The sequence below is a fragment of the Epinephelus moara genome, chromosome 1 (genome assembly GCF_006386435.1).
Source record: "Epinephelus moara isolate mb chromosome 1, YSFRI_EMoa_1.0, whole genome shotgun sequence".
In the NCBI taxonomy this organism is placed as follows: domain Eukaryota; kingdom Metazoa; phylum Chordata; class Actinopteri; order Perciformes; family Serranidae; genus Epinephelus; species Epinephelus moara.
In genome coordinates this window covers 34,236,975-34,259,518 of record NC_065506.1, presented here as the reverse complement: position 1 = coordinate 34,259,518, position 22,544 = coordinate 34,236,975, and the positions used below count along the sequence as shown (strand labels likewise).

Below are 22,544 nucleotides of genomic sequence, written 5' to 3'. Positions count from 1 at the left end.
GCTGTACTTTGTGGACAGACGTACATTTTATACAAGGCCTTTAAAAACAACATGCTTTATTGACAACTTTCTCAAAGAAAACAACGTACGGTATGCTTCTGTGACAAAACATAATATTCTGTAAATAGCTGTTTTCTTGCTGGCAAAAATAATACTGTTTTGATATGAATGATCGGCATGATTTTGAAACAGTTGATCAAACATCTGACAAATAAAAATGCACCAAATGTACCATATTAGCAAACTGAATACTGAAAGATGTCACATTTTCTTTCTCCTGAAACACAGATCAGCTGGGAAAAGCTTTCACACCATCTCTCTGTCCTTGCCGTGATACGTCTGTGCACAACTGAGACAGTCAGAATTTTATATGGGGTATTTCATTCCACCAAAACATATCTTACTTGCTTTGTTTCAAATATGAACAATATGAGACATTTACCAGCTGCTACAGTGACTGTTTTACAGTCATGACGAAGCTGGGCTGCATTCAAGCTGGGACTGAAATCCCATTCTGAGCCGCATCAGTTTCTGAAAGAGACCGGTCACCCCCAAATCAAAAATAAATCTTTTTCCTCTTACCTGTAGTGCTATTTATAAATGTAGATTGTTTTGGTGTGAGATGCCGAGTGTTGGATATCTCCAATATAATGGAACTAGATGGCACTTGACTTGTGGTGCTCATATATATTATATATATATATACACACACACATCTGAAAAACTCAACAGCAATGTCTCTTTCCAGGAATCATGACCTGGTTACTCAAGATAATCCACAGACCTTGTTGTGAGAAGCTTCATGTAGGAACTATTTTCTTTCTACTGAACTACACCTACCAATCGTATCGCCTTGCAGAAGAAAGTGTGCATCTACTCATAGGCAAGAGGCTCGTGTTCGTGACAAAGCGAGATGAGAACATTAATGGCGTCCTCCTCGGCTGTGACGTTAGCTAGCTCAGTGGTGCAAGGTGAGCTAGCAGTAGATGCACACTTCCTTTTGTGTGGTGATACGGGTGTAGTTTGGTAAGAAGAAAACAGCCGCTACATGAAACTGCTCACAACAAGGTCTGTAGATTATCATGAGTATCATACGGTACCGGGTTTTTTTTCCCACTTTGCACACGACAAACCGAGTGCCATCTAGTCCCATTATACTGTAGAGAAGGCAGACATCTCTAAGGCCGACATCTCCAACACTCGACCACTCACACCAAAACAATCTTGATTGATGAACCGCACTACAGGTAAGAAGAAAAATACGCCATTTTTGATTCTTGGTTGCACTGCCCCTTTAAAGCCTATTTCACACACACCACCATAGTTGATGTCTGACGTCTGCTTACATAAATATAAGAACTTTAACTCAAGTCTGTCGGCTTGAGGAAAACAAAAGGCAAGTATGTACCCTGTAGTTGAGAAATTTGACGCAGGGAAATAATCCATCCTTATTTAAACACATGGCAAAGTGTTCATCACGGTCATAACAGTAAAACAAGAACAGCGTAGTTAGATGGCAAACTCTGATGTAAGTGCAGGAAGCCACCTACTGCTCACTGTGTCTAGGAGAGGACGACTAGTACCTGAGCTCTACCTTCTGTCGCACTCTTTAGCCAAGAAAGGGGGATGTGTTTAGTGTTTATAATTAAACTGTAAGAGCAACACTAAATCGTGTATTGAGGAAAAGCATTGCACCCCTAGATGGCAGCACAAGTATGTTTTAAAGTGACGTTTTTCTCTGTACGGTACTTGAACATGCCGCCATTGCACTACAGCCGCTAATCCATGAAAAGCAACAGATCAAAACCCCAAACAGTGTAACAAACAGTTAAAATACTCTCAGCTGGGATGTAGATGTTCATTTTAAAAAGTCTAGTTTATATGTAAGTGAACATACTGTCAAGTAAACTGAATAGCTCTGTATGTGTGTACAGTGCTGCCTGATAAAGAAAACCTACAACAACAGAAAAAGTGTAAATCAGTGCAGTTTGTTGGCAAATCACCTGGATAATAGAAAACAGTCAATGTGCCTGTCCGTCAGTCTCCGTGTGTGTGTGTGTGTGTGTACAGCAGTTCACTGCAAAAATAAGTCAACAGAGTGATGCAGAAGCATTTCAAAAAATGAGGATCCTAAATGCTTATGTACTAATCATGATTATAAATACGATTTCCTGTTTTCTCAGATATACATTTCTGTTCTTCTAAAGCTGAATCTATCGTTTGTTTCCTAGGAGTACAGCGTTTTACATCTGTAACAACAGTGATTCTGCTGGTGCTGAGCCCGTAAAGCATGCTGCTCTGTCCAACTCTCTGTGTGAATGCAAAATGTGGATCTTTTCACTGTCGCCCAGTTAACTTCTAATTATCATAAAACCAAATTAAAATATTTAGCATCGTATTGTAGAAGAGGCAATATGTTCAACCCCCTACCCCAAACACACACACACACGCACACACACACACAACTCTCAGTGTGATTGTTCGAGAGCCACACATTCGCAATATCAGTGAAAATAATGTAGAGAACTTTTCCCCTTCCTCCTCCTCCTCCTCCTCCTCCTCCATGGCACTGCTTCACACTAGCTGACAAAAACATGCAGGTTTTAACGTACTGTTTCATCCACAATTGACAATGTAAGAGGCCACATCCTACTGCATCTATAACTTAAATCTCTGCATGTGCTGAAAGTTCACCGCCTCTGTCCCTTCTCACTGTGCCGAGGGTGCAGGTCAGTGAGCCAAGTCCGCAGCAGCAGCAGCAGTTCGAAGCCACACCCGTTGGTGATTTGCCCACGCGTGACGAGTTCAAGGCAACCCATCATTTCCATATTGCAATTACAAAGTCTGTCCTTTCCGGCGAATAACAACAACAAAAAAAAAAAAAACACATCATCATCTCTCTCCTGCTGATTCCCCTCCTGCTTTCCTCTCTGAACTGGTCCTCCAGGTCGCTCCTCGGTCAAGGCATCTGATGCTGTTGGAAGAACAATCTTAACGACAAGCTGCAGACAGGCTTTTTGAGAAGAACTCTCTTTTTGGCTCGTTTGTATAAAAATCCTCATTCAAAAAAAGAAGAAGAAAATCGGGAGAAACGCAAACTCCGTCCGCTGCAGGAAGCCGGGACGAGCACTATGTGATGTTGCGCTTACTCGTCACAATCGGCCGAGCAAACTCCACAAAGTCATCTATGAGGACAGGCCACGCCCCTGAGGAGAGAGGAAGAACTGAATATTAGTTACATCTTAATGAAATCTATTACAACGGCTTAGTGGACCAGTTCATCACATGGCATTAACACACACACACAGATCACTTTACAAGGTAGCTTCAATATTTTCAAACCTAGACCACATTTTCCCACATTTTGTGTCTGAGTGACTATTTGGAACAACAACATTTGAAACTGGTCCAGTATTGAGCGAGAGGGCTGTAGCCTGGAGGCAAAACAGGCTGCAGTGTAATGCCTGCAGGCAACTGAACACTGTCAGTGTACTTCTATTAAAAGTGCTTGTTTTCAGTAGATGTGTGTCTCAAATTGTTAAAATAAATGTCTGACAACTTATGGAGAGGATCCCTCCAGAGGTTGACCTTCTTGTTGAAGAGTAAGCTCCTTTTTGTTCAACCAGAAACAGGCTTGAAATCGCCATCACCAAACCCACCAGACTCCAGTTAAATAAAGAGCAATTTTATCATGTATAAAGCCAGCATAGTTTCACATCTAAATGGGTGGATTGAGGGTTTAATTCAAGCATACCAGAGTTGTTGATAGTTTAAGCAGTGGAAAGATGAACCAAGACTGTTCTTATGAGTTTTATTTTGTTTCTGCCAACTTTAAATAACGTTTGTTTTATGACGATAAAATTAGTGTTTATTCAAATGGGGTTTGGTGGGTTTTACAAAAGTGATTTCTGGGCCGTTTGTGGTTAAACAAAAAGGATCATACTCTTCCACAACAAGGTCTACCTCTATAGGGTCCTTTCCAAAATGTTGTCAGACACTTACAATAACAATGTGAGCTTGTCAGTGGCAAAAACAAACATTTTTAATTAACCAAAATTGATGATGCTCAGTTGCCCGCAGGGATTACACTGCAGCCTGTTTCGCCGCTGCCAGCTGCAGCCCTCTTTTTTGAACCAATTTCAAAAATTGTTTTTCAAATTAATCATAGACACAAAAACATGGGGCGAAAGGGTCCAGGTTGAAAAGTTACCCTTTAATGCAAGTTGTAAGACATTACTCTGGTGACGTTCATCAGGAGGACTAACTGAAATTGTCAGTAATTAAAGTGTATGTGATCAATGAGTGTTCAATGTGGAATCATTCTGCTTTAACCACCTCACCTTCCTCGTCATAGTTGGACATGTCATCTGCGATCATATTGCCGAAGTCCAGGAGGAGGTTCCACGTGTCCTTGGGAATTGAGCGCTTGTGATGCTCCTGAATGCAGCACAGTAACAGGAAAACAGTGGGGAGTTAGGGGCTGGGTATCGTTTAAAACATTATCACACGAGTATCCTTAGAGTAATACTGATACCAATAGTGTACTTCATTTAATACCTTTATTTTTCGTACTTCATTCGATCTCTATCCTGTGAATGGAAGCATTCAGCTGTATAAAATGTCACCACCTCCACTTTGGTGGCATCTCTGCATACTGAACAGCCAACTCTGTCAAATACACCACTCTCGACCCAGACTGAACGGGTTGTAGCTGCTGTGGCAGTGAGCCAATCACACGTCACATTAAAAAGAAGGAAAGTTGTGGTGATTTACTGTGAGCATAACTGTACAGATAGGCTTTTTTTCTAGATCTGGGTATGAAAACAATTGAAAAAGAGACATAATTTGACTTTTGCGTCTCCACATGTCGTTTGTAAATGAGACAGACACCTGACGGCACCCTGATCCTGCTTCACTGCCAGTGAACAGGGTGACACTCCCCCGACTTCCTTATTATTTTCGATGTTTTTATTGTTAGTAGTAGCAATGGTAGGTTCAGTATGAGCATTAGTGTACTCTCTTTTAATTATTTCGATTTTTTTGTTTGTTTGTTTGTTTTGTTTAGGTATTTCCTTTGCTACGCTTTCCTTTAGTTCACCACCTCCATCCTGTCCCTTTTCTCCCCTTTCTTTTTCATCCATCACCTTAGCGACTTCACACCAATCTGACTGTTCAGAGCACAGACACACGCGCGCGCACACACACACACACACGCACACACATGCATACACAAAAATCAGATCAGCACAACACACGGCAACTAACATAACCTTGTTTTCTTATCCCCTGACGAAATTTTGTCAACTGGCCTGTTGTTGTCTTTTGTCTTGCAATGAACATTAAAAACATACAACATTTCAGGGTTTCTATATGTTTTTGTAATTTCCTGCTGACATACACACAAAACAAATAGAAGGGTGAAAACAGGCCAACAAAAATCTTGTCTCTTACCAGCAGGAAGCGATTCCAGAGATCCAAGAACTTGAAGCGACCTGTGAGAACTAGATTCCAGTAAGCGAGAGCCATGTCGAGGTCTAGGACACAAAGTAGAGAAAGGTTTTTTCAATATACAGACAGTATTTTTTATTCAGATAAAATCTGTAGAAACCTCCATCATGTTTTTTCCTCACACTTACCTAAACCCTTCTGGCCGGGGTTCTTGGCAAAATTAAAGGTAAACTGGTAGAAGTCTTTGAACTTCCCTGTGTCTTTCAGCTCCTGCTCTAGTCTGGGAAGGATCGTCTTTAGTTTTTCAGGACTGTCACAGCTAAAAAACAAAAAAAATCCTGCTATAAGTGGGGGCAAAGTGCACACACAAACTGGTACAATGTGAAGTCTGAGGTCACATTCACATTTAACAGAATATACAGTCTGAGATTCATATTTTCACTCAACACAGTTCCACAAACAACTTCTTGTGCCTGATAAAATATTGTAGATATCAGTATCAGTTCTGCTCACCCTAGCTCAGCCATGCCATCCAGGAACTCTTTCCTGCTGAACTCGCACTGCGTGGCCGCTCTGAACTTCCATGCCACCACAAGGATGCTCATGCTGGCTGGATCCAGCGTCAGGTCATCACAGAACTGCTGGATCCCATCAATGCCTATCTTGTTCTCATCCTGGGGGTCTGCAACAACAGATGTAAGGAGTGAGCAAAACACTGCCAAAGTATAACAGACGAGACAAGCAAACAGTGCAGCTATTAAAGGAACAGGCACATCAGAGACAGGCCGCTAGCCCAGCAACTACTCATGTGTGCACACCTGTGTACTGTGACAACTTAAGATCCAGATGTTCAGGAGGTTTTCACAGAGGCTGTATTCTTCAGAGGTCTCTTTCTCTCCAAAACAAACAGATTTTCTGACAGTACATCCCCCTAAATCCTGCACACTGGACCTTTAAAATTAGTTTTGAAACACTTGCCTTTGTATCTGTTGTAGAGCTGTTCCAGCTTCTTGCGGTCCACTGAGGTTTTCATGGATTCTTTGTAGTAGAGGTCTGGGTTCTGGAAGTAGTTGTCTGTGGCGACTTCTAGTTTCCAGTCATTCTGCGTCAGGCAGTACACGGCTGTCCTCTCCCCTGCCTGCGTGAAGGACATGAACTGCCGAACCTTGTCCTTCTGCGATGACTTCAACTTGTGCTGTAAGACAGGCAGCGACTCTTTGTAAATGCAGGGCTGGAGTAACCTGCTGGCCCGGGCCTACTAAGCCCCCCCAACACACACATACACATCCTCAGAATAATACTACCTGACCTTTGTTGAGGGTGTGCACCATGTAAGCACAGTGAAAATTAAAATTTTTAACGCAGAGCTTCAAGGTTGTGTTAAAATGCAGACACCCTCACCATTTCAGCATATTACCAGAACAAATGATCAAAGTTGCAACGGGATCCCTGAGGGTCTGGACCCCTGAGACAGGTGCCTATGTTGCCAGGTTGGTAATCCAGTTTGGGGTAAAATGAGATGCAGAGACATGCATGTGAAGCTGGGGCTGCATTTCAACATAACACAGAAGACATGCTTGGATAAGCATGCATGAATTTGACTTCCACTGAAACCTCATGGCTGGAAACTACTTAATGTGTATATAAACATAGTTGGATGTGGATTATACTTAAATAACACGTGCCACATGATAAATCTGGTGCATACATTAAAAAAAGTACGGTAAAAAAGTAAGAGTCACATCACGCATGCAAAAGCCTGTATGTTAGTATGAGTGCACTAAGGTTAACGCTGTTACTTCCAAATGCACCACCACAAGGTCCCGTTAGTTTACACAAATACCTCCTCGTGCTCATTTAATCTAGACGGTCATCGGGAGGATTGCACGTCTTTTGCAGAGCTGCAGACCTGACCCACCCGATGATCAAACAGCAAATTCACCGTGACAGGCCAGTGTTTGGTGACCCAGTTTCCCCGGGAAGGGGGACGTTTGATCCTGCAGGCTGTCTCTCCTGACCCGGGGCAGCAGCACCACAGGCGAGTTACCAAAAAGGGAAAGGTACGTACGGCAAGTGCGGGACTCCGAGCTCAAAATACCAACAACTGACCTTCCATTTCCCTCATATTCCCGACACACATCACCCTGGCAATGCGACACTTGGCTGAGGACACCCCGATCCCCCGTATCGGTGTGTCCCCTTAACGGCAGTGACAGCCGTTACCAGCTTTTGGACTTGTTTAACGGAGCTAAATAAAAGCCCCGGTTTCTCATTTTTAATCGTACCTACCATTTTATCACACGCTGTTTTGGCCCACTTGATATCCAATTACCTCTGGTGCGCATGCGTGAAAAGAACTGCGCTACCGTTAGGGCGCTGGGTTCATGGGAAATGTAGTTCTGTGGTGCTGAGTCCAACAGGCCGTGTTTTGACACCATTAGCTTAGCTTAATGTCTTTCTTTATTAATAGACAGCTGTTTCGCATTTATTGTTTATCCAATTGCTTCTACTGAAATATATTTAAAGTAAAAGGTCACTTTATGTAACTGTCTTGTTGCCGCCATGTTAAAATACGTTGTGTAAGACAGTCGATGAAACTCAGCTTTAAACTCATTTAAACTGCACTGTTATTATTAGTAAAGACATTTTATAATGTCAAGCGACTGTGACGACAAGTTAAAGCATATTTAACCAGGCAACAGCTTTCTGTCACTGATATCAGTGCACTTCACACGGTGGAGCACGAAAATATAACACCTGAAAAACTACAACTCCCATCTCGAGGCTGATCGAGATGTTTCGGAAGTAATCTTAAAATTGATCAAAGTTATACAGACGCGATTATATTCAGAAAACAATGCAGCAGTTATTTAATTTTCACTCGCGGTGTATGTTTACGTTATACTGTGACACGTCTTGACGAGCTAACCCCTTAAAAGTTGGTGGTGTTAATGTAGCTATTAGGCTAATGCTAGCAAAGTTGTGTTAGCTTGGTGTCATGGGAGTGTGTGTGGACTCAGCTGGCTGGAGCTGGTCTGACAGCTCTGAGGAATTTGAGGGCTAACTTAGCTTTACAGGGTACAAAACAACTTTATACACACCAGCACTGGCACTACTCTAACACGGGTTTCATGAACAGCAGTCGCACCTACCCGGACGAAGTAGCGCTAGCATCCCATTTGGTAGCACGAATAATGTCACCCTCGGTTGGAGGTCGAAGTAAACATGAAGTTAGTCGCCAAGTAGACCGGTGAACGCCTGCATCGACGCTGGCTTCAGCTATGTGGCAGGGGGAGGAGGGGTGTCGGTGGTGGTGGTGCGGTGGTACAACAGCATGATTGTTCCCTTCTTCTTCTTCAGCTTCTCCTTCAGTCGTGGAGTGGAGTTGGGATCCAGGACAGTGCACATATTTCGCAGGTAGTTGCAGCCTTTCTTTCGTTATCTGTTTCCACTGATGAGCTCAGAGAAAAGATTTGAGTAATCTGTGTTTGGGACGTTGAGCTAATTCATAATTTCAGCGCCCCGTGGTGTTTCCTGAATCATCATTCAGGACTGGGGTGTGTGCAGCTTTGTAGATGTTACTCTTGGCTGCCACGGTCGATTTGATCTCCACTGTAGTTTGTTACTTATTTACATGGCATTTGCATGGTTGATATTCAGCTGTTTGTACTTATGGATTTAGATATGTACATGCATCCATCAGTAGAGAACAACCTTTATGTTTTTAGTAGCCAAAATTGACTAGCAGGCAAAACTTGGGTGCGGATCAGTGACAGAAATGCACCTTAAAAGTAGAGTTACTTGTACTTTACTGACATGTCATGCCACTTCATATTTCTACTCCACTACATTTCAGAGAGAAAAACTGTACTTTCCACACCATTACATTTCTTTAACAGCTACTGTAATACTTTTCAGATTGAATTATGATCATTTAGGCCTGGAAATGTTTCTATAATATATTGATCTTGCAATATGAGACCAGATATCGTCTTAGATTTTGTAATATCACAAGTGTTGTCTTTTCCTGGTTTTAAAGGCTGCATTTCACCACAGAGATTTCTTTTTCTGAACTAACCAGACTTGTCTAGCTGTTCTATTATTTGCCTTTACCCACTTAGTCATTATATCCACATTACCAATGATTATCAGAAATCTCACTGTGTAAATATTTTAAGAAAGCACCAATAGTCAAACCTCAGTGAGATTTTTTTGTCAACACTATTGTGACATTTCATTTTCTCCTGTGATCATCTTAAGAAATATGATGCATTGCTACAAATTAATCCACCCAACTGTGCTATTTGTTTCTAGCAACAGCACCAGAGTGGCTGCAGTCCAGTCGTAGGAAGAAGGACAGAGGAGGAGTTTTGGAAAGTAAACATCATCCAGCTTGACTCATGCTCACAAAGGTGCGGTCCAGCTTGAATGTGAATGCATTTGCTCATTAATGTGTAAGCAAACACATGATGTCAGGGTACGAGAGGGCATCCTGTTCACTGTAAAGCAGTTTCTTAAATTGGCACACTTCTCAGGCCAAATAGAAATGCAACATCACATTAGCTGCAGGCAGAATAGCAAGCACTACTGGAATTTATACATGTGATGTGCTCAGTTGAGTCAATTGCACTTTACATAGCGGGACAAGGTGCAAATAGCAACTCAAAGCAGCCAGCAGGACACGCCTCAGGTGAGTGCACACCGCTGTTGTTTAAGCTGTTCTGCTGTGATCAAAAGATTAAACTGTCTCTTGAGATGACGCCATAAGAGGCAGAGAGGGCACAAAACCACAGAGTAGCCAAACAGAGATTATCTATGTCAAATTTCAGGACAAATACTTTCACTGTAAGTGCTTTAAAGGGTGTGACTGGCAATTACAGGATTTTGTTATTATCAACAAATCCCACGAAAAGACCAAAACAAACAAGATGTAAATCTGTCTCTCAATACTTTCCCTTTTCGTCAGCTCTCAGCACTGAGCCCATTTGTTACCACTGAAGACATAAAACTTTAAAAACAAGTCACAAATATATACTTTCATTTATAAAAAGAAAGGCCAAATAAATCCCTAAAACAGCTGGCCAATGTGGATTTTATAAAGAGTCCGCATGCTTGACTCTGCTCCTCTAAAATATTTAACTGAATTTCTTCCGAGGCGATGTTTCAAGCTTCACATTCTTTTATCAGAATACAGTTCAGAGACACGCCTTCAAATATCCTGCTAGACCTGGTCACCTGACAGACAACCTGACAGGTGACCTGGTCCTAGTCGACACCCTTTAACGAATACATATAGAACCAGATTCACCGCCTTCAGCTGCATGCCTCAGCACACCAGTCGGGTTGCACTTACAGTTTACATGCATGTCTGTGAAAACATGGATGCTTCTCACGTCTTCAATACAGCAGCACAGAAGATCTATACAATCAGGAAAGTTTCAAGGCGGACACCCAAGATAAGTGTCACTAGTTCAGTTTTAACCAAATGTCTCCCCCTCTGATCCTGAGTTATGACGCTGAGTATGGGCCAGAAAAGTATATTTGCAGAACATCATGATGTCACAGTGGAGCTGACCTTTGACCTCCTGAATATAAAATGTTATCACTTCATCATTGTATTCTGTTAAGTGACCTTTGACTTTCGACAATAGGATTGTTCGACCATCAAATTCTAATGAGTTCATTGCTGAGTCCAAGTGAACGTTTGTGCCACATTCGAAAAAAGATCCTGACATGTTCTTTCGATATCACGAGTATAGTCTAGTGTGTGGACTCTGTTTTTCTGTCTTTTGCATGATCTCTTGTTCAGCACCGAGTGTGCATCGTCTGGATGTGTGTGATTTTAGCTAACATTGCTCAACCAGAACAAAGTAGTGTCTTTGTGAGGGACTATTATCAGCTGCAGAAGATGTGTGAAGCATCCGTGTTTTAGCATATGTAGCTTCTTTGCAGCCACTTCCATATTTGAAGCATTATCTACTATCATGGCCACAACTTTGTGTTTTGTCATGTTCCTCTGGTAGTTCACCACAAGCTCATGGGTTTTGGTGATATTGAGATTCAGGTGATTGTCGTTGCACCAAGTGATAAAGTGAAATAGTCTCTTAGTGAAGACAGCATATTTCTCACTGGAAATTGTGAAAACCTTGCCAGAAATACATTTAATGCCTTTTATTAAACTTCCTCAATGTCTTCACTACATAGTATATTATATTAATATGGACAGACATGGATGTAAACTGCAGCTTGACTGGTTGGGTGAGACATACAACTATGAGAGCGGTTATTCTAGTTGGACATGAATAAAGGTCTGTGTCACAAAGATAGTTACTGTAAAGCTTTGGATACACAGACTGCACTTGTTAGTGGGATCAATTCATTGTTGTTTTAGTCTTTTCATGGGATTTGATGACAATAAGAAAAATATATATCTCCAGAGGAGCTTTAAGCTCTCCTGACGTTCACCCTACATGTTTTAAATCCACATATATTGTAGTATTCTCCTCCTTGTTGTTCTATATTTGTAACAACTGCTCTCTTTCTTTTTCCATTCCCAGATCTCTTTCTCCTCAGCACTCTTCACACTCTGGTGAAGACAGACGTAGAGGTTTGGATGCAGGTTGTATGTTGGCTGCTGTGCCTTGGCACAGCGGGGGCACTTGGTGCGCTGCACAAGGACCAAGTGGCCCAGCACGCCATCAAGCTTTATCGGAGCAAGGGGGCCACACACGGCCACAGCTGGGTGGCCAGCAACTGCAAGCGGCTCGTTGGTCTCCTGCGTCAGAAGAATGTGGTCGTCAGGAAGCTGGCAGCCGCCGCTAACGGCGTTAGACGAGACCGGACCCTTTCAGAGCCAGAGAGGCTCTTCCAGGTACCACACTGAGATTAACTATCAGATGGAACAAACACCTTTTGTTTGGATCATAATGAGGTTATACATTAGTGACTGTTTAGCTTTGTTTTTACTAGCCTGCGACAGTACTTACAGTAGTGTGTGAAACATAAGGTTGGCAGCTTGTCGGAGTGGTGTCATTGACCATCTGTGTGTTGACACAATAGCTCCACAATAATGCCTGTTCATATTTCACAGATCAGGTTTCCCATTTACACAGGAGATGGCCTGCTTTGATTACAGCTGCAACTAACAATTACTTGATAATCAATTAAAATGTTGCAGTTTCACAGAGCTCCTCTTTTGATGTCTTCAAATTGCGTTTTTGGTCAACCAACAGATTAAAACAAAGAAACTAAATTAAATTACCAATGATACAAAACTAAAATGCAGCAAATTATTCAGGGTGTCTGCAGGTCCTTAGAACGTCTTACATGTCTTAAATTCAGTTTTCTAAATATTAGGCCTAAAAAGTCACAAAATAGTCTTAAATTTGAATTTGTGATGTCTTAGTTGCCATAAACAATTTATCTAAATTTCTTTATCCATCTTTTCTTTTTGTGAAAATAAGTCAGGCTCTTTTGCTTGCAAGTCCACATTTCTGATATTACAAATGTTTAAACTGACCATTTAACCTAACACTGTCTTTTTACCTTATATTTGCACTTACCAGCTGGCAAAATGTAGATTAACCTAAGTCACTTTAATAGCCATATTCCTACATAAAACCTACCTATGCACAGGACTACATATATACTACTCACTTTTGAATAAGAAAAAGAAGATTTGTCCAAAAATCAGTTGTAAATTTGGTTAAAGAATATCCTTAAAAAGTCTTAAAAAGCACTAAATGTAAGTGTTTGATACCTGTTGACACCCTGTTCTCACATGGAAGAAGCTAGAACAGGAAAATATTTGGCATTTTTTCTTGAATGGTGACTTAAATGATGAATGGGCTATCAAAATTGTTGCAGATTAATTTTTTTTATTGACTTATCAGCCAATCAAGTAATTGTTTCAGCTGCGGATTAGATAATGGCCTGACACCACACCAGGCAGGTTAAATGGCTTCTTGTTAAAGCTCCATAAAACATTTCCACCCAAATCAAAAGATTAAACGGTCTCCTGAGATGACACTAGTGGGAAGCACAGAGTGCATAAAAGCACAGAGTAGCCCACATAAAAAGAGATTATATCAAATTTTAGGACAAATGTTATCACTATAAGTGCTTTAAAGGGATGCATGGGAATTCCTGTATTCTTTTGATTTTGTTATTATAAACACATCCTATGAAAAAACACTGAAAACATTTTTCTTAGGCACCTAAATTGCTCTCATATTGTGTTTCAGAAATGAAGACCATATGAAAGAGCTTTGGTAGAGGGGATGTCAGATATTTCACAGTGTAATGACTGACTGGTGTCTCCCTGTCTGTGTTCAGGTTCACACTCTGGAGGTTTTCCAGAAGGAGCTGAACGAGAGCGAACACCTGGTGTTCCAGGCGGTGCACAGCCTGCAGAGGGCGCTGCAGGGAGACTACAAGGATGTGGTCAACATGAAGGAGAGCAGCAGGCAGAGGCTGGAGGCCCTCAGGGAGGCAGCCATAAAGGTGAGGGCCTCATGGTCAGCAGTGTTTAACTCCGACAGAGTGCAGGAGAGAGTCGCTGATACATACATGTTAGTCTAAAGTGTTGGTGTTTCTGATACAATGTAGCGTAATATGTCTATATATGTTTTCATATTAATTATGTGTTTAATCTATAAAATATCAAGAAATAGTTAAATATTCCCTGTTTTTTTATTCTTATTTTGGGGGTGAACTGTCCCTTTAATATATCTGTAAAGCTACCTGCTAATACACACCTGTCACCTTCCAGGAGGAACAGGAGTACGTGGAGCTGGTGGCTGCTGAGAAGCACCAGCAGGAGGCTGTGAAGAACGCTTTAACCCAGAATAAGACTCTGTCCATCCTCGATGAGATCCTGGAGGACGTCAGGAAGGCAGCAGACCGGCTGGAAGAGGAGATCGAGGAGCACGCCTTTGACAACAACAAACAGGTCAGCAAACAACAGCATTCACAGACTGGTTACTTTATCGATTTCAGACACTCTGAGGCTGATTTGTCATGACGCCAAAGAGATTATGACTGCAAATATATTTGCTTGTTCAACAAAGCATTGAGCCTCCATCCACACCCTGTTTGTGTAGATGAAAGGAGTAAATGTAGAGGCAGTGCTGAGAGTGGAGGATGACGAGGAGAATGGAGGGAAGAGGAAGAACAAGTCAAAGCAAAAGGAAGTGGAGGATGACCTCGGGCTGAGCATGCTCATTGACTCGCAGAACAACCAGTATGTCCTGACCAAACCACGAGACTCTACGATGCCCAGAGCAGACCATCACTTCATCAAGGTCAGTTTATTCCTCCCACTCAGGTCTCATCCTGTTGTTTACATAAGAAGTGGAAGGTACATATTCATTTGTTCTGAATCCTTTATAATTGTACATTTATACCATACCAGAATTTTACCACCATGTTTTTTGCAACAGGACTTGGTGTCGGTGGTGATGCTGTCACTGCCCTGTGGTTGGATTTGCAGCCTGGTCGGTCTCCCTCCCATGTTTGGATACATCATCTGTGGGGTCCTGCTCGGTCCCTCTGGTCTCAACAGCATCAAGGTGTGTGTGTGCGCGTGTGTATGTGTGTGTGCGATTACAGTGCCAGCATGTCAGATCAGACGTGAGGAACGACACCAGTCTGTGCTATTTGTTCTTGTCTCAGTGTCTGTCTCTGTGTCTTGTTGCAGTCTATGGTCCAGGTGGAGACTCTGGGGGAGTTGGGTGTGTTCTTCACCCTCTTTGTGGTGGGATTGGAGTTCTCACCTGAGCGCCTTCGAAAGGTAAATGAGGGATTTGAATTGACAAAAATTTCCATTTTCATCAGCAGTATGGGACTATACGCAACAAGTGAGCAGCCCATACTAATTTCATGGGGCTTTTTTTGTGCGTGCAAATTGATGCTGGTGGCTCATTATTTTTCATCCCCTGTTTTGACTGGCGTGAAATTGTTGTGGCCATTTTGGTTACATTAAGTCTCTTTTCCTTCAAAAAAGAGCTGAATGCCGGCTTTAACCACATCTGTGCAGTGGGGAATCACTAGTTACTGGCAGCTTTGCTTCATCCAACGAGTCAGGCTGTTTTGGACGGCTCAGAGCTTCTGCCCAGATTGCCTTGCAGAGTTTCTCCCAAAGTCTCTTTTCTTTCATCAGTAGCTGGATTCAGGCCTTTCAGCCTATTCAGTACTGCACAGAGTCACAGCCTAATTTGTGGGCTAAGCATCCCGCAGGGCCACAACAGTAGAAGTGTCAGGAGCCAGGAACAATAGGCAACAACATGTCCAAGCAGGAGGACAAGAGGACAAGCGGGAAGGAGCACAAGAGTGTAGCTTCTGTTCTCTTTGTGTTTCTCCAGGTGGCACAGGCTTAGGGATAGTATACATACACACATATACAAGGGCTTGAAGAGCCGCAGCCAGAACCAGCACACAGTCAGGAGCCAAAAATGAGCAGAAGAGAGCATGAGCCCTTTGTCCTTAGCTGAGTTTTCGGCACAGAAATGTGTGTGTTCAGGATACGAGAAGGGGTAAAGTGTTTTTTTTTTTTTCAGCTTACATTTTCACACAATCTAATACCACAGAAGGGTTATCGGTCATGGTCAGGGTTAGGTAATGGTTGGGGTTAATTTAGGGGTAAGTCAACAAGATCGGAGTCTATGTAATGTCCCTAAAAATGACACAAGTAAACATTTGTGCGTATCTGTATGTGTAGGTATGGAAGACATCAGTCCAGGGGTCGTGCTACCTGAGTCTGCTGATGGTGGGGGCCGGTCTGTTGTGGGGACAAGTCCTGCGTATTAGACCCACACAGACTGTCTTCATTTCCACGTGTCTGTCCCTGTCCAGCACCCCACTCGTGTCCCGCTTCCTGGCAGGGGGGAGCAGAGGGGACAAAGAAGGTATGTATGCATGTCGGGGCATGTAAAAGAACATAGATGTGAACAAGTAGTAATACAGCACCCTGTATGTATTTCCAATGCAGTTATACATCAGTAAAACAAACTGCTGTGACACTCTGTAACCCCATATATTAGAAATACTGTATTTAGATCAATTCTTGATGACCCAATGTTCAATAATGTGTGTGTATGTGTGTGAGACAGGTGATCTGGACTACAGCAGCGTTCTCCTGGGGATGTTAGTGATGCAGGATGTTCAGCTCGGCCTCTTCATCGCTGTCATGCCGACTCTGATCCAGGCACAGAGTGGAGAATCTGAGAGGTCAGTTAGCCTTTTTTTTTGTGTGTGTGTGTGTGTGTGTGTGTCGTCTCCTCAACCGAAAATGCACACGCGGCTTTTCTAAATCTGTTGTTCCCCTTTGTGAAGCACAGCTTCCTGTTTGGAAGTCTGCGCGTGTTGTACCTCCTGGCCCAGGTCCTGGTCTGTCTGGCTGCTGTGCTGCTGCTGTGTTTGTTAATCAAATCGTTCCTGATTGGCCCGTATTACAAGAAGCTGCATGCTGAGAGCAAAGGCAACAAGGAGATCCTGGTGCTGGGGATGGCAGCCTTTGTCTTTTTCATGCTGACGGTACGCACTTTGATTTTAATCATTTGTTCTTAACAGGCCTACCTGTTTAAACTACGTAAATGAAGTTATGGGAATGAGGGAAGAAATTATGGAAAAGTTTTGAAAATTCAGTGGTACAAATGTGTGGGATCCCTGTTCTCAGTTTTCCTGCATGTCAGTACACGCTAATGTGTGTGTTTATTTTTCTCTCGCTGTCTGACTCTGTAGGTGACAGAGTTTTTGGATGTTTCTATGGAGCTGGGCTGTTTCCTGGCTGGAGCTCTGCTGTCCACACAGGGTCACATGGTCACAGCAGAGGTCATGGGATGCATCGAGCCGATCCGAGATTTCCTCGCCATCATCTTCTTTGCTTCTATCGGTCAGATCCAACATCAGATCGCAGCTTTATTATCATGTTACACTTTAGTACCACTGAAATTTAACTGAACCATCATGTGTGTTTGTGTGACACCGCAGGTCTCCACGTGTTCCCGACATTCGTGCTGTATGAGCTCACCATTCTGCTGGTGCTAACGCTCACACTCGTCATTATGAAGGTACAGCACTGTTCTGTTTTTGCTCTTCCTCTTCAGTTACCCTTTGCCACACTCTCACCCCCTCCTCTTTCCACTCCTCATTTCTTCCCAGTTCGCGATGGCCGTACTGGTGCTGTCGGCCATCTTGCCTCCAGGCTCTCGACACATAAGATGGATCGTATCAGCAGGTCTGGCTCAGGTCAGCGAATTCTCCTTCGTCCTGGGCAGCCGTGCACGTCGTGCTGGAATTATCTCCAGAGAGGTCAGTGATGCGTTTCTTTACTCTTCAGACAGAAAAAGGCTCAGGTGGTGCATTTTCATATTCATGACTGGAATTTGTTTTGGTCCAATTAATGTCTTTTTCATTTGCTTTTAATTCACTGCCCTGTGTGAAATAGTAAAAACAATTAATTCGATTTTCTCAGTCTCTATTGTTTACGTGTCTCTGTCTGCTCAGGTGTACCTGCTGGTTCTCAGCGTCACCACCCTCAGTTTGCTGCTGGCACCGGTGCTGTGGAAAGTTACCACACACAGATGGGTACCCAGGACCGAACGCAAAACTGTCACATAACCGGACCGGCTTCAGGGCCAAAAGGTTCCCAATGTACTGTAACTCTTACAAAGCCGACAGCGAGAAGCAGGAGTTAAGTCTTATGTGGCGACTCATGTTAACACACACAATGATATGACGCAGCCTGTTGGACCAAAACTTCCTCTCCTCCTTCTTCTTGATTGACAGACTCAGTCCACCACTGTCTCTCCATGTCAAGGGCATACAACCTGGATCATCCAAATACTGGCACCTTATACTAGGTCTTCTTTGAAAACACATTTCACACAAAAAACAATTGCAGCTGAACACCTTCGCTCTTTTGGTAAAACTCAGCAATTGTAAAGGCTTTATCTGTAACTTTAAAGGGAAAATTCACCACGTTTTCTGTGGATGTCCGGTCAGTGTTGATGGTAAATGTAGTAGACTGAAGCAGTGAATTCCACAGTGTGTCTTTATTTGACAGTGAAAGCCGAGTTCCCAGCTGCAAAATCTGTTGTTCTTCCTGCAGCCAGCACCATCATTTGGCGTGACAGTGACATAGTTGGAGGCAAGGAAGAATGAAGGTTACAATATTGTAACCCTAGTTCCGTTAGCAATTGTGGAGCCCTCTGCTGGACTCTGTGGGTAATACTCTCCTTCAACCATGAGCATGATTCAGCCACTGAAATGTGCAGAGACGTAGCCAAAGAATCAGAAAACACCTGTACAAATACCTGCAGGCCCCGCAGTTTATAAGGCAGTACCAGGACATCGTCAGCTATCCTGCACCCAAGGGGTCAACAAGCACAGGAGCAACAGGACACCAAGGTAGAGGGCTCTGCCTGTTTCTAATAGAATTAGAATAATCATAACCTTTGCTTTGCTCTCTACTGGACTCTTTGGGTACATTGGGTGGAGCCTGATGAATAAACACCCTGTTGCGACATAACATTGACCCAGGCACACTGATCCTGACTGGCTAAAGGTTAGTCACCACAGCCCAACTACTTCTTCTTCAGTGGGTAAATAATTGTTGTCATATTGGCCGTCTGCATTTATATAAATTTCAGTGGCGAATGAGTGCTTGTGATTGGAGAAGAGCAGCAGAACCTGCGTGAGATAGAACAACAGGCTACTTCAGCTTGGACTTCTAGCTTCATAAACAGAACTTTCTTGTTTGCTTATATTGCACACTAGCTACGTTTACAACAGCGAAAAATGGCATCCTAAAATATGAGTGCGGAGGATGTTATGACGAGGATACATTTTACAGTGTTATGGCTGACTCGGTTATTCAGCAGTATTTATTCAAGCCAGAGTATACAGCGGAAGAGATTAAGTAAAGAGAGGCTGAAGCTGCCGTGTGAGAGGATATGACCCTCCAGAACCTGATCGCTGACTGGTGGTGCCTTTGCTCAAGTTGCTCTCCAGTGCCAACAAAAACTGAATCATTCTGCTGCACTAAATTTCAGCAGCGTTTGTTGCATTATTAATCAAAGTAAAAGCTTGAAAGTTTTACTCCTTATTTGCACAGAGGCTAGAGACCTTCATCAAGATCCTGAAGATAAACTGGAAAAGAAAAACCAGTCCAGCAGGGCCAAGAGGGCAGATAGACATTAACTGACTATGTTTGTCAACTACGTCTTCTATGCTCTCACACAATGCATCCTGGCACATGTAGGCACTGCCAGTGTGTCTCCATGAGCAGGTAAACGCAGCTTTCTCTATCAGTACAGCACGCACTGAGAAACTTATGACATTTACCATCGACACATAAAAGGTGGTGAAGAATCAGTGATTGAAAGCACACCTGCTCAACAGTTCGTTGCAGAAGCACATGTCCTTGATATCCTTCTAGTTCTGCTGCTTTTAATACACTTTCTCATGCATTATGCAGAAAAACAGATTAATAATTTTGTTTTCCGGTTAAAGTCAACTGAATTCCTCTCCTTTTTATTTTCATCAGTTGTTGCACTTTCAATGTTAAGTTCTTCTAATTCCTTGTAACAATCACGGGACCATATCTGAAGGTTTAACTTCATATTGTGTTTCTTTTTTCATGTATGAGTAAAATGTTTGGATTATTTTAATAGGGAAACATTTTCTATAATTTATTTTGCCTCACATTACTATCACTGACTTTTAGGTTATTGCAAATGTCAGATCTAAATCCTTACTGAAGTGCAGACCTGCTGTATTTAATCGATGGTACTTGTAGTTTACTGTAATCATTGTGCTACTGTGAATTTAGCTGTGAGGACACTAAGCGTTACCTAAAAATTACAACCATTCCTTTTACAAAGACTAACCGTCTTTATTCATTCCTTCTTTTTTTTAAAGTTTGCAGTTCTTTTCAAACTCCTGTAAACTCTGATATAACACACAGTAGTCAACACTAAGAAATGGAGATAATGAATTATTAGATAGCGGCTCACAAGAACGCTGATGTTACATTTAAAGGAAAATCCTGCACTAGTTACCATTGAATGTCAAACTTAACGTGCCTGCTCAACACTGCTCTGCACTAAAAGCGAGCACCTCTGTGGCATCTTGTGATGTGAACGTCCTCGTCTTATCTTACATAATGTGCAATGTGAAAGTGTATGTGTGTAAGAGCTACATACATGTTAGATTGTGTTTTATGTCTAACATTTTCCAGCAGTTTGTGTCTTTCTTTGTGTAGTTTACATACTTGTGTTGGTGGCCATGACTGTTTCAAAGGCAATTTTTCATCAAAATGTTTCATGTATTTTCAAACTATTTAGGTAATTCATTTATTTATTAAAAACAAGATGACAAAGAAACATTTTCTTGGTGTTAGTGTGGATTTACTCTGATCTTAGAACACAATACATTCTCTGGGAAACTTGAAAAATTACTACTACTAGAAATTAGAACTAATACTACTTAAAAAAAGGTGTTTTATACCCTCTGAAAAATACATTTCTCAGCAATGTCTTCACTTTTAAGATTCAAAGCTTTTTAATTCACAACTAGAGCTGTATTTTATGTGTTTTGATTTATAGACCTCCTACATTGAATTCTGATTTTATTCAACTTTTCTGAACTTTTCTCGTTTATTGTGCCGACGGTATAGTTTTTTTAATCTGATTTTAACATGCTTGTCTCCTCCCATCTTAGATTGTATTACCCTGAAGCTTTTAACTTTGTCCAGTTAGTCAGCAAGAAGACTTATCTTATCGATCGATCTTGAGGTGGTGTGTGTATCGGGCATGTCACTGAGCTCAATGGAATTCCTTGACTTCCCTCCAAGATGTCTGCCTTCTCTTGAATATAATGGAACAAGATGACACTCAGCTTATGGTGCTCAAAGTGCCAAGAAATACATTAATAAGGGCCGTTGGTGGCTTGGTGGATAGAGCAGGTGCCCCATGTACAAGGCTGTTGCCGCAGCGGCCCGGGTTTGACTCCAGCCTGTGGCCCTTTGCTGCGTGTTGTTCCCTCTCTCTGTCCCCCCTTCACGCTTAGCTGTCCTGTCAATTAAAGGCAAAAACGCCCAAAAAAAAATCATAAAAAAAAAAAAAACATTAATAAAACTCGAGCAACAGCAATGTCTCTTTCCAGAAATCACGACCTGGTTACTCAAGAAAATCCACAGACCTTGTGAGCAGGTTCAGTCGTCAACTGTATCACCACACAGAAGGAAGTGTGCATCTACTCTTGAATCGGGCTCGTGTTCGTAACAGCATGAGATGTCAACAATGGCTGTAACATTAGCTAGCTCAGTGGTGCTAGGTGAGCTAGCAGTAGATGCACACTTCCCTCTGCATAGTGATATGGTTGGCAACTGTAGTTCAATAGAAAGAAAATAGTTCTTGCATGAAACTGCTCACAACAAGGTCTGTGGATCATCTTGAGTAACGGGGTCGTTAACATCAGCCACTCAGTCCTGCCAGGCATTTCTTGTTTGCGTCACTCACTGTAATTTCCCTCCAGCTGTCTGTTGCGGACGTAGTTTCTGATTTTAACAGTATATGTTGCAGCATTTTAAACAAAATTGCACCTTTTCAAAGACAATAAAATGTAAACGCTCTCCAAATGCATCCGTTTAACACACCTTTGTAAAAGATATGGTTCCAGTTTGGACATGAATTGTCCAACCAAGAGTGACTTTTCTTTTTCTGATTGTTTAAAGTTTTCATGTAATTATCTAAAGACCATCACGTTTACCACTTCTCTACACATGCTCCTGTTACTGAACACATGTACTGTCTGATGAAAGTACCGTAAAGCTTTTGCAGGAATTTGAATTTATCTTTCTTTTTCATACCGTCTGCAGTGAAGCCTAGAAAGAGAAGCTGACTGTGTGTGTGTGTGTGTGTGTGCGTGTGTGTGTGTGTGTGTGTGTACGCTTTGTAAGCTGATAACCCACAGACTCTGCGGTCAGCAGATTTATAAGAAACCTCATCATCATCCTATTAGCGGCGGTACTGTAGACAGTAACTGTACTTGAATATACTGATGTAACAGGTACACTGCTTATGCAACAACTCCAT

The 22,544-nt window shown here is 42.3% G+C and overlaps 2 protein-coding genes across 7 annotated transcripts; one reads left to right on the top strand and one right to left on the bottom strand.

Moving 5' to 3' along the window:
- On the bottom strand, window positions 1–8,727 carry dcun1d2b (DCN1, defective in cullin neddylation 1, domain containing 2b). 6 transcript variants are annotated; one of them, XR_007570575.1, is made up of 8 exons: window positions 7,738–7,809; window positions 6,427–6,643; window positions 5,962–6,130; window positions 5,637–5,767; window positions 5,452–5,534; window positions 4,558–4,714; window positions 4,341–4,437; window positions 3,166–3,206 (listed from the first exon to the last, which is right to left on the bottom strand). XR_007570575.1 is itself a non-coding variant. In XM_050054666.1 (7 exons), exons 2-7 carry the CDS (start codon window positions 6,599–6,601, stop codon window positions 3,130–3,132), a joined length of 732 nt encoding a protein of 243 aa, XP_049910623.1. In that variant the 5' UTR covers window positions 6,602–6,643; window positions 8,597–8,717; the 3' UTR covers window positions 1–3,129. The 6 variants fall into 6 exon arrangements, 5 of the variants coding, with proteins under 5 accessions (XP_049910623.1, XP_049910597.1, XP_049910636.1 ...); XM_050054666.1 differs by lacking the exons at window positions 4,558–4,714; window positions 7,738–7,809 and adding an exon at window positions 8,597–8,717 and having other exon boundaries at window positions 1–3,206; XM_050054640.1 differs by lacking the exon at window positions 4,558–4,714 and having other exon boundaries at window positions 1–3,206; window positions 7,738–7,808.
- tmco3 (transmembrane and coiled-coil domains 3) lies at window positions 8,728–20,831 on the top strand. The gene is made up of 15 exons (XM_050054585.1): window positions 8,728–8,865; window positions 9,763–9,860; window positions 12,006–12,319; window positions 13,783–13,950; window positions 14,219–14,398; window positions 14,550–14,750; window positions 14,889–15,017; window positions 15,146–15,238; window positions 16,166–16,352; window positions 16,557–16,674; window positions 16,785–16,980; window positions 17,188–17,338; window positions 17,437–17,516; window positions 17,608–17,757; window positions 17,953–20,831. The coding sequence occupies exons 3-15, from the start codon at window positions 12,062–12,064 to the stop codon at window positions 18,064–18,066; spliced, it is 2,025 nt and encodes a 674-aa protein (XP_049910542.1). The 5' UTR covers window positions 8,728–8,865; window positions 9,763–9,860; window positions 12,006–12,061; the 3' UTR covers window positions 18,067–20,831.
- Window positions 20,832–22,544: the final 1,713 nt, after the last annotated feature.